At 37.3% G+C, this 12,407-nt stretch overlaps 1 protein-coding gene across 2 annotated transcripts in view; it reads left to right on the top strand.

Annotated features, from left to right (window-relative positions):
* The window catches only part of CFTR (CF transmembrane conductance regulator), a 187,169-nt gene that overhangs the window by 138,225 nt on the left and 36,537 nt on the right, over positions 1-12,407 (top strand). For both annotated transcript variants that reach the window (XM_040472161.1, XM_040472160.1), the window contains exon 22: positions 6,787-7,041. In XM_040472161.1, coding sequence (XP_040328095.1) covers positions 6,787-7,041 — 255 coding nt within the window. The remainder of the gene's footprint in view (positions 1-6,786; positions 7,042-12,407) is intronic.

Below are 12,407 nucleotides of genomic sequence, written 5' to 3'. Positions count from 1 at the left end.
TAGCATTACAGTGCTTGACTGACTTTTTAAATTCTCAAGCATAAGTAATAGACACAAAAAGATAGTCTAAAGTTTCAGGAATATGTTTTGAATAGAGAATCAGTTTTCATGATAACCATGATCTCCTAAGTCTCTGTGCATGGCCGAAAGCTTATGCTAATGACTGTAATGTGGCTCTGGGTTTCAGGTGTGTATTAGTAAGTTCTGAAGAGCATCTGGTTTGGGCCTGCCAGGAAGGATTGATGATTTAAAACCTTCCTTTTATGTACTTTGCAGTTTAAAAATTTCTGTTATAAAGTGTGTGAAGTTTTGGGGCGCCTGGGTGGCTCAGTCGGTTGAGCGTCCAACTTTGGCTCAGGTCATGATCTCACCATTTGTGAGTTCGAGCCCCGCATCGGGCCCTGTGCTGACAGCTCAGAGCCTGGAGCCTGTTTCGGATTCTGTGTCTCCCTCTCTCTCTCTGCCCCTCCCCAGCTCATGCTCTGTCTCTCTGTCAAAAATAAATAAACATTAAAAAAATTTTTTTAAAAAGTGTGTGAAGTTTTTCACATTGTATCAGTTTTGCTGATGATTCGCCTCACATTTATTTCTTGTCATCTTCCTGGGACAACCAGTTATGAAATCCCTTTACAGTATTGCCAGCCAGATGTTGGGCTTATGAAATCTATTTTCTATTATCATGGCTCCTCTGGCATTATGCATATAGTCTAGGTGTTAATGCATAATTTTGATGCCCTGTTTTCTAAACGACCAAAAGGGTAAAAGGAAACAGAGCAAATATTTTCCTGAGGGAGAGGAGTCTGGGTTTCTAACTTGCTCTAGAAAAGGTCTTTAAGCCTTTTCTTCTTTCTTTGTCAATAGAAAGGGAAAAGGAAAATCAGGAATCTTCTTTTTTTTTTTTTTTTTTTTTTCACTGAACAAATCCGTTAAAAAATAAGGTTGAGATAAGATTGTGGAGCTTTCTTTTTTTTAAGACCATCACACTCCCCAAAGACTTTGTTCTCCTGATCCTTAGATTAGTAACTTCAGGAATTATTATAAAGATAATGAGATTCAGTTTTAAAGATTGACTTAGGAGAATTTTTGCAGCATAAGAAATTTAAATAACAAAACCAGAAATTTAAAGCAGCTGATTCTCAAGTAAAAATGCCACCTCATTGTGGCTAAACTCAACTTTTATAGAAGTCTGTACAGATTATGTCAGGTTTTCCTCTTCACGTGAAGAATAGGTTGAGCGTCTCAGCGCTTGAGTGTCATTTTGCCCTCAGCATTTACTTCTTGAATTCTAAGACAAGTGCTCTCACCTCAACCGGTGATGGCTACTTTGAGACTTTCCTGTCAGCAGGCCACAGAGAGCTGCCCGTCATGCCTCCTAGGGCAGCCCCTTCACTGCACAGGAAGAGGCAGCTAGTCTACAGTCTACAGTCACTCTGATAATTGCCAAATCTGAATTTCCATCCAGTGGCACGGTGGTTTTCACATATCACTTGAAAATGCTAATAGACACTCTAAATTAGAAAAAGGATTAAGTTACGTTAAAAAGAACTCAATTCAGGGGCACCTGGGTGGCTCAGTCAGTTAAGTGTCCGACTTCGGCACAGGTCATGATCTCACAGTTCGTGAGTTCAAGCCCCGTGTCGGGATCTGTGCTGACAGCTCAGAGCCTGGAGCCTGCTTCAGCTTCTGTGCCTCCCTCTCTCTCTGCCCCTCCCCTGCTCATGCTCTGTCTCTCTCTGTCTCAAAAATAAATAAACATTAAAAAAAAAAAAAACTCAATTCAGAACAACTAGATGAGACTAAAAATCATTTGGCATGTTGCCACTTCAAATCCAAATAGCAACGTGTATTTTCAGACTGAGAAGCTGTGAGGTCCGGTTGCAGCCCCGATTTCCTACTGAAGGACTCCTAGCACTGTCATTTGCCCTTCCCAGATACTGCTTTCTGCATATGAGGTAGAACAATGGATTCACTCATCCCTAACAAAGATTTATTAAGGGACGGCATAGTGCTAAATGCTAGATGGGAAGGATACAACATGGAATGCTTTGAATAAGGTTACTGTAATAGGCAATGTGGGCTTAACATTAACCCTGTGGCATGTAAGCTTCAGGTTCTGTCTCTTGCATGGGCACCTTCAGAGGCCCTATACTTAATTATACATGCATTTTTTTAAGTTTATTTATTTATTTTGAGAGAGAGAGAGAGAACATGTGTGAGCAGGGGAGGGGCAGAGAGGCGGGGAGAGAGAGAGAGAGAGAGAGAGAGAGAGAGAGAGAGAGAGAGAGAGAATCCCAAACAGGCTCTGTGCTAATAACACAGACATGGGGCTTGAACCCTTGAATCATGAGATCATGACCTGAGCCAAAACCAAGAGTCAGACACTCAACTGACTGAGCCATCCAGGTGCCCCATTAATGCATAATGTTGAGTCTTTAATGTAAGAGTCCCTTCAATTATTTAAGTTCCACCAAACCTGGGTCCATCCTGGGCCAGCTATAAATCTTTAGCTATGAAATCAAGCGTGTAAGAAATATGACTCCACTTTTGCTATAGTTGAATTTATTTTCTACTTGAACACACATGCTGCTGAGTGCAAGAAGCAATGTCAGTGTATTCAGAAATCTTGTTGTAAGTGAATCTAAATTCTGAATGGAGTTTACAGAATGCCTAGATCCTGAGGGGAGGGAGCATCTGGCCATAGGTTGCCCCTTATCTGTGCTCTGTCTCTGAGGCATTGATGTTGCTCTTTGACCTAGAGGAGTACAGTGCAGGGAGATTGAATCTTTGTTCTTCTGATCCTGATTGTGAATTCTTTGATGAGCTCTCTCTCAACTTTTTCCATGCCTTGGGCATGGAAGACCCTGAGGGATTAAAGGATTGGGGTGTGGCTTCCCTTCAACACCCCTCTAGAAATACAGGAAAATCTGAAGCTTTGTCGAGTTATCTGGGTCTAGACATGCCAAGCACCCATGTCTACTGTAGTGCTTCCATGCCATTCCAGGCACTTAGGATGTTTCTCTAAGTTATGCCTAATTCCAGGCCTCCACCTAGAAATTGAGGCATAGACCTCTTGTGTTCCAAAAGTCCTCTAAATCTACCCAAGGATAGAACTTGAGTTTGGTTGCAGGGCAGGACTCATTTTTAGAGGAACTGGTGTCTAAGCCCTTTTGTTAAACGCCATTCATGAGTCAGATTATGTAGTGAGGAGAGAAACTGTTTTTCACCTATCATAAATTCATCTCTGGCTACTGTTTTTGCATAAACAGTGTGATTTGAGTCTTTCAGACTTTGATTTTTGAAACTTTAAAGTCAATATTCATGTAGCTAAGAATTTTCAACTATCCATCTCTGGTTCTAAAAGCCAGTTTTTGAAACTTAAAAGACCAGAATTGATTTTCTTCGCTCTGGTTCTATTGTGGTTTTCCCTTTAAAAAGCAAGTAGAATGGAAGTAGAATATAATAATTGGAGAGCCTTTGAGGTACAAGGAATTAGTAATTCATAATATCATCGAGCCACATCATCTATTCAGCAGTGGCATTTTAGTAGCTACAAAACTGGCCGTGATGCAGGTATCTGCACTAACCACCTTTTCTCCTCATCAGAAAATGTTCTAATTCACTGAACTGAATGAGTGTCTGCTTGTATGCTGTGGATGAGTACTCATTGTTAAGAACTTGTTCTTGGTCAGCGATATTTGACCATGCTGTGGGTAACTATAGTAACTTTAAGCAATTAGACTATATGAAAGATGATGAGTTGAAAATTTCATTTCCAGGGGTACCTAGGTGGCTCAGTCAGTTAAGTGTGTCTGACTCTTGATTTCGGCTCAAGTCATTATCTCACAGTTCGTGAGTTCAAGCCCCACGTCAGGCTCCATGCAGACAGCATAAAGCCTGCTTGGAATCCTCTCTCTCCCTCTCTCCCTGATCCTCCCCTGCTTGTTCTCTCTATTTCTCTCTCCCTCTCTCTCTCTCTCAAAATAAATAAACTTAAGAAAAAGAAAATTTCATTTTCTAAATTAGGTAGGTACAATCCACTGCATTTGACTTTGAAGTTCTAGGTTCACCCTCATTGGTAAGCCTCACTAATGGAATAGTAATTTGCTATGGTCTTCACAACTCCTTACACACACACACACACACACACACACACACACACACACACACACACAAATTATATACATGTCAGTGCTGCCAAAATAGTGATTTTAAATATAATTTTCTAATAACACTGCATATAATTTGGAGTAGTTTAGATAGCAATATTTAATTGTTCACTGGAAGTATTAAAGTATGAAGGATTTTTGATACATAGTAGCTTTCTTGATGTGCTAAAGCACTTGAAGACTAGTGTAGAGTTCTTTGCATTGATGTACAGAGATGTCAACAGTCTCACTTTATTTTATGAAACTAAGCTACATTTCTCTCAGTGATTTTAAGAGAGTAATATTACTTTTATGCATGATGAATACAATAAAATATTTTAAATGCATTTGAGCTATTTCTCTGGCATTTCCATCTCAGCATTAGTTACAGTTCTAATTGACCTTCCAGATCAATTAGCTCTCTAGGAAAATAAATGACAATGAAATGCAAGAGTATACTTTAATTCAAAGTTAATAAAAAATAACTGAATCAGTATTTAACAACCTCTGAAAGTCACTCATAATTTGGATTTGAAAATATCATGTGTAGGAGCCATTCTAGAGTTATTTGCAGTGGATGTGTGCTTTAGAGACTTTTCACTTTCATTAACAATGGATTTGGCTTAAAAGCGTTCTCCTCTTGAATCTTGAAAAATTATTGAAGATAATCTGAAGGTATTTTCAAGATAAAAATTGAAGCAACCACATTACTAGACAGAAGAACTTCACAAATAGCAAACTTGATCAATAGTATGTGAAAACAGGCAATATAAGAAATCATTTCTAATAATCTAAGCCTTAACTGTAAATAAGGTTATAAATTAACATTGTAAAGGAGAGGGTTGAATTCTTGACTGAGTAAAACTAGAATCAATAATTACTTTTAAGACAAAAAAAGCAATAAATTTCTGTTGAATAAGCAGTTAATACCCGGGAAGGGCTGAGCCATCAAGGATGATATATTAAAAATAGAAATTGAGTGAATTCAGTCTTCAGCTTTTTCTTGTTATTCACTGATTTATTCATGTATATGTAATCATTCACATATTTATTCTTTTATTAATTTTTTTCAAATATTTATTAAGTGCCTGTTGTTTGTAAGGCTATTTTAAAAGTTATATTCCAGGGGCGCCTGGGTGGCGCAGTCGGTTAAGCGTCCGACTTCAGCCAGGTCACGATCTTGCAGTCCGTGAGTTCGAGCCCCGTGTCAGGCTCTGGGCTGATGGCTCGGAGACTGGAGCCTGTTTCCGATTCTGTGTCTCCCTCTCTCTCTGCCCCTCCCCCGTTCATGCTCTGTCTCTCTCTGTTCCAAAAATAAATAAACGTTGAAAAAAAAATTTAAAAGTTATATTCCAGGGGTGCCTGGGTGGCTCAGTCAGTTGAGTATCTGACTTTGGCTCAGGTCATGATCTCACAGTTTGTAGGTTCCAGCCCCCACTCCCCAGGCTCTGTCCTGATAGCTGCTCCAGAGCCTGGAGCCTGCTTCTGATTCTATGTCTCCCTCTCTCTCTGCCTCTTTCCCACTCACACTTTATCTCTCTCTCTCTCTCAAAAATCACTAAACATTAAAAATAAATAAATAAATAAATAAATAAATAAATAAATAAATAAAATTATATTCCAAATTCCAATCATAACTATTCAGCAGAATGTGTTCTTGTTAAAGAATTAAGCTAAGCACCTTTAAAAAATAGTTGAGCTCTTTCATTTCTGTGCACATTAAAGGTATATGTATTAAATAGGCTTATAAAGCAAACGTGTACTTAATTTCAAACACAACTTTTATATGCAATGACATTTTGCTCAGCAGTGGATATTGATCTGGAGGTTATTTAGATTTAAAATGTAATTATTTAACTACAAATATAGGACAAGGACTTAAATTTATTTGAAGACTATTGTGAAGTCATTCAAAATTTACTAAGCAGCAAGGATTCATTGCCACCCAGCTGACTTACAGAATTGTAGATAGGTTTTTTTTTAAGTTCATTTATTTATTTTGAGAGAGAGAGAGAGAGCACACATGCAAGGAAGGGGCAGAGAGAGAGGGAGAGAAAATCCCAAGCAGGCTCCATGCTGTTAGTGTGAAGCCCGATATGGAGCTTGATCCCACAAACCATGAGCTCATGACCAGAGCCAAATTTAAGAGTCAGATGCCTAACCAGCTGAGCCACCCAGGCACCCCTAAAATTGTAGATAGTTTTTAAGGCCGTTTGAGAGAAAGGCAAAAATCTTTAGTAGTGGTTCTGAGGTGTGGAACATTTTATCATAATATACTAGTTATACAAGAGTGTGCAGTGTTGCTCATAGTTGAAGAAAAAAATTTCCCTCTTGACATCATCTATTCCTTTGAGTATAGTTGGGCTATTTATGTGTGGCTTGCATAACTGAGAATTAAAGACTCACAAAAATAAACAGGTCTATACAGAGCCCATTTATATAAATCCTATTTAATTCTCTTTGGTTAAGCTTTTAATTATATCCAATTATTTCCTGTTAGTTCATTGAAAAACCTTCTGACAACCAAGTGACGACGGTCGGGCATCACATCTTACATGTTATTTTTTAAGGAAACATCACACTAATTATGGCATTGCCTGCAGTTATTAAACAAAAATGAAACATTGTTATTTCATTTCAGATGCGATCTGTGAGCCGAGTCTTCAAGTTTATTGACATGCCTACAGAAGAAAGTAAACCACCTAGCAAGCCATTCAAACCATCCAAGGACATCCCGCTCTCAAAAGTTATGATTACTGAGAATCAGCATGTGAGGGAAGATGACATCTGGCCCTCAGGGGGCCAAATGACAGTCAAAGACCTTACAGCAAAGTATACAGACGGTGGAAATGCCATATTAGAGAACATTTCCTTCTCAATAAGTCCTGGCCAGAGGGTAAGATTTCAACATTGCTTGCTTTGTTAGACCTGTGTTCAGTAAGTAAATCTCAGTAGCCTAGACCAATGTGTTAGTAAAATCCATTGGTAGCATTATTATTATAGACTAGGGACAATATTGAACATACATATTTCAAGTTATTGTTTACGAAGTCCTTATTTTTTAATCTGATAATTTCGTTTGCAGAGGTCAGAAATGATATAGTTGGTTCATTTTAAATGTGATTCTACTTGTAGAATAGGTAATTGATTGCTAGGTTACTAAGCAAAAGAATCCATTAAATAAACCAAAATTATGACGTTTTAGATTTGGCCTCTTGAAACTATCTTCCATTTGAGGTAAGAGAAATATTTTGTTGTTGACTCTAATTTCTTTGTAAATTTTACCTAATATAACTCTGTCAAACAGGTGGTACTTTCTAAATTAGCTTTGTTCAGTTTATTTGTTTATTTGGAATCTTAATCAAGGTATGGATTATTTCAATTTTTTCCCAATATTTACCAAGAAAAAATTATTTACTAAACAACTGTTTTATTATTTAATAAGCAAAAATAACCATGCATTATTTTGAATTGTTCCATATAGATTTCAGCCCTGGACTGACCACATGGATGGTATTCAAATACACCAATTCTAGAATTAATTCTAGGTGAAAGGGACAGTCATTCTTCCTAAAGTCTGTGTCCTATAAATGTGGTTTTATATTTTATATTTCAAAGTTCTTATTCTGGGCTGCTCCATAAATCTAGACAGGATTATTCCTTTGTCTTATTTTTTAAAATTGAGATAGAATACAATAGAGCCACTTCCATTTTTTTTTTTTTTTAAAGAGAAAGAGAGCATGAATAGAGGAGGGGAAAGAGAGAGACAGAGAGAGAGAGAGAGAGAGAGAGAGAGAGAGAGAGAGAGAGAGGGAGAGAGAGAAAGAATCTTAAGCAGGCTCCACACTTAGCATGGAGCCTGATGTTGGGCTCCATTCCATGACCCTGGAATCATGACCTGAGTTGAAACCAAAAGTTGGATGCTCAACTGACTGAGCCATCCAGGTACCCTATAGAGCCACTTCTAATGAAAACTGAATTTTAAACTTTCTCTCTTTGTGGCTTAATATCAAATAGAATTTTTTTTATTTTGTTGAGATAATGGTCTCTAAACTTTTTTAGGCCACTATCAGTGTCATTAACATAGGAACAGACTCTTATCACTTGCTTTTTGCCCATGGGTTTAAGAATATTTCATATTTGACGCATTGGAAAAAGTTCTACTAAAAAATGTAGAATGAGCAAAAATGTTCCTGTATACCATGCTAAATGGCTTGAAATGGCACACCAGAAATTTTGACTCCCTTTTTTAATTTTACAGTTAGTATCAATAAATTCACATACTACTAAAATTAGCTCTTTATTATAATTTTTGCCGATCAAGAATGGGACTTGTTTTTTTTTTCTTTTTGTTGAGAGAAAACAGTTTTTTTTAAGTTTTTATTTTAATTCCAGTTAGTTAACATACAGTGCAATATTAGTTTCAGGTGTACAATATAGTGATTCAACACTTCTTTGCATCACCCAGTGCTCATCACAACTGCACTCCTTAATCCCCATCACCTATTTAACACATCCTGCTGCCACCCCCCTTCTGGTAACCATCAGCTTGTTCTCTGTAGTTAAGAGTCTGCTTTTTGGCTTCTCTCCCTCTTTTTTTCCCCCCTTTGCTCACTTGGTGTTTCTTAAATTCCATATATGAGTGAAATCATATGGTATTTGTCTTTCTCTGACTGACTTAGTCGCTTAGCATAATACTCTCTAGTTCCATCCAGGTCATTGAAAATGGCAAGATTTCATTACTTTTTATGGCTGAATAATATTCCATTGTGTGTGTGCATGTGTGCGTGTGTACGTGTGTATGTGTGTGTACACATACATATCACATCTTCCTGATCCATTCATTAGTTGATAGGCACTTGGGTTGCTTCTATATCTTGGTTATTGCAAATAATGCTTCTATAAACATAGAGGTTAATGTATCCCTTTGAATTAGTGGTTTTGTATTCTTTGAGTAAATACCCAGTAGCATGATTGCTGGATCATAGGGTAGTTCTATTTTTAACTTTTTCAGGAACCTCCATACTGTTTGCCAAAGTAGCTGCACCAGTTCCCACCAACATTGCAAGAATGTTCCCCTTTCTCCACATCCTTGCCAACACCTGTTGTTTCTTGTTGATTTTAGCCATTCTGACATGTGTGAGGTAATATCTTGTTGTAGTTTTGATTAGTAATTCCCTGATGAGGAGTTATAGCGAGCATCTTTTCATGTGTCTATAAGCCACCTGGATGTCTTCTTTGGAGAAAGAAATGTCTATTTGTGTCTTCTGCCCATTTTTTAACATTTATTTATTTTCTGAGAGAGAGAGAGACAGAGTGTTAGTGGGGGAGGAGCAGAGAGAGAGAGGAAGATACAGAATCTGAAGCAGGCTCTAGGCTCTGAGTTGTTAGCACAGAGCCTGATGCAGGGCTCGAACCCACAAACTGTGAGATCATGACCTGAGCCGAAGTCAGGTGCTTAACCAACTGAGCCACCCAGGCACCCCTCTTCTGCCCATTTTTTAATTGGATTATTCATTTTTTGGGTGTTAAGTTTAGAAACTCTTTATGTATTTTAAATACTAACCCTTTATGATATGTCATTTACAAATATCTTCTCCCACACTGTAGGTTGACTTTTAGTTTTATTGATTGTTTCCTTCACTGTTCAGAAGCTTTTTTATGTTGAGGTAGTCCTCATGGTTTATTTTTCCCTTGCCTCAGGAGACACCTAGAAAGAAGTTGCTATAGCTGATATCGAAGAGGCTACTGTCTGTGCTCTCTTCTAGGATTTTTATGGTTTCAGGTCTCACATGTAGGTCTTGCATCCATTTTGAATTTATTTTTGTGTGTGGATGGTGTAAGAAAATGGGCTAGTTTCTTTCTTTTGCATGTTGCTGTCCAGTTTTCCCACTACCATTTATTGAAGAGGCTGTCTTTATCCCATTGGATATTCTTTCCTGCCTTGTCAAAGATTAAGTGATATAGTTGTGGGTTCATTTCTGGGTTCCCTATTCTGTTCCATTGATTTATGTGTCTCTTTTTGTGCCTATACTGTACTGTTTTGATCACTACAGGTTTGTAATATAACTTGAAGTCCAGAATTGTGATGCCTCCAGCTTTGCTTTTCTTTTTCAAGGTTGCTTTGGCTATTCAGCGTCTTTTGTGGTTTCATATACATTTTAAGATTGATTGTTCTAACTCTGTGAAAAAGGCTGTTGGTATTTTAATAGGGATTGCATCAAATGTGTAGATTGCTTTGGGTGGTAAAGACATTTTAACAATATTCATTCTTCCATGAGCATGGAAGTTCTTTCCATTTGTTCATGTCATCTTAAATTTCATTCATCAGTGTTTTATAGTTTTCAGAGTAGAGGTCCTTCACCTCTTTGATTAGGTTTATTCCTAGGTGTCTTATTATTTTTGGTGCAGTTGTAAATGGGATTGTTTTTTTAATTTCACTTTCTGGTGTTTCATTATTGGTGTATAGAAATGCAACAGATTTCTGTACATTGATTTTGTATCCTGTGACCTTATTGAATTTGTTTATAAGTTCCAGCAGTTTTTAGGTGGAGTCTTTTGTATTTTCTATATAGAAAATATCATCCATCATGTCATCTGCAAATAGTGAAAGTTTTATTGCTTCCTTACCAATCTGGATGCTTATTATTTATTTTTGTTTTTTGATTGCTGTGGCTAGGACTGCCAGTACAATGTTAATAAAAGTGGTTAAGAGTGGAAGGGTAGATATCATTGTCTTGTTCCTGACCTTAGGGGAACAGATCTCAGTGTTTCCCCATTAAGGATGATGTTAGCTATGGGTTTTTCATATATTGCCTTTATTATATTGAGCCATGTTCCCTCTAAATCTCTTTAGAAGAGGTTTTTTTTTTTTTATCATGAATGGATATTGTACTTTGTCAAATGCCTTTTCTGTGTCTATTGAAATAATCATATGGTTCTTACCCTTTCTCTTAAAGGATCATTGTTGATTGATGTTGATTAATTGGCAAATATTGAACCACCCTTGCAACCCAGGAATAAATCCCACTTGATCATGTTGAATGTTTTTTTAATGTATCAATGTATTATTGAATTTGGTTTGCTAATATTTTGTTGAAGATTTTTGCATCTATGTATATCAGTGATATTGGTCTATAGCTCTCTTTTTTATGGTGACTTTTGGGTGTTTGTGTATGTGTGTGTGTGTCCTTATCTGGTTTTGGTATCAGGATAATGGTGGCCTCATAGAATAAATTTGGACATTTTTCTTCCTTTTCTATTTTTGGAATAGGCTGAAAAGAATAGGTATTAATTCCTCCTTAAAAGTTGGTAGAATTGGGGCGCCTGGGTGGCGCAGTCGGTTAAGCGTCCGACTTCAGCCAGGTCACGATCTCGCGGTCCGTGAGTTCGAGCCCCGCGTCGGGCTCTGGGCTGATGGCTCAGAGCCTGGAGCCTGTTTCCGATTATGTGTCTCCCTCTCTCTCTGCCCCTCCCCCGTCATGCTCTGTCTCTCTCTGTCCCAAAAATGGATAAAAACGTTGAAAAAAAAATTAAAAAAAAAAGAAGTTGGTAGAATTCACCTATAAAGTCATTTGGTCCTGAACTTTTGTTTGTTGAGAGTTTTTGATTACTGATTCAATTTCTTTGTTGGTTATCGGTCTGTTCAAATTTTCTGTTTCGTCGTGTTTCAGTTTTGGTAATATATATGTTTTTAGAAATTTATCCATCTCTGTTAGGTTGTCCAGTTTGTTTTTCATAATATTCTCTTATAATTGTTTGTATTTCTGTGGTGTTGGTTGTTATTTCTCCTCTGTCATTTGTGATTTTAGAGGAAAAACAGTTTTAAATCAACATAAATGGAAAAATTAAGTTTTAGATTGAATTTGTCCCTTATATTAGAATGAGGCTGTTTACATTGTTTAAAGTTATGCTTTGGAACTATGTAAAATTAATTATTTGCCTTTGTTACTCCCTTGCATTGAGAAAACATGTAATTAAGTAGTTTCTTTTGCCTTGCACATTAGTGAATGCCACAGGCAGCTGAGGATGCCCTTGGGATCACTGGGATAGGTTCCAAAAGTGATGTCAAGTTATAAACAATAGCAGCAAATAGGTTGATATAAACCAGGGTGAAAAGTCTTGGTAAATTACTTCCTTTTTCTCCTCCTGACATCCTCCCACCCCTTTGCTTTCCTGATGCTCAATTGCCCATTAAATTAAATTAACCAAGTCCTAGTAGAGCAACAGAATTTACAGAGTCCTCATTCCTGTAGGTAGTTT

The sequence above is a fragment of the Herpailurus yagouaroundi genome, unplaced genomic scaffold (assembly GCF_014898765.1).
Source record: "Herpailurus yagouaroundi ecotype Mexico unplaced genomic scaffold, PumYag 100, whole genome shotgun sequence".
Classification (NCBI taxonomy): Eukaryota; Metazoa; Chordata; class Mammalia; order Carnivora; family Felidae; genus Herpailurus; species Herpailurus yagouaroundi.
Note: the sequence above shows the minus strand (reverse complement) of the source record. Positions and strands in the feature narration are given on the sequence as shown.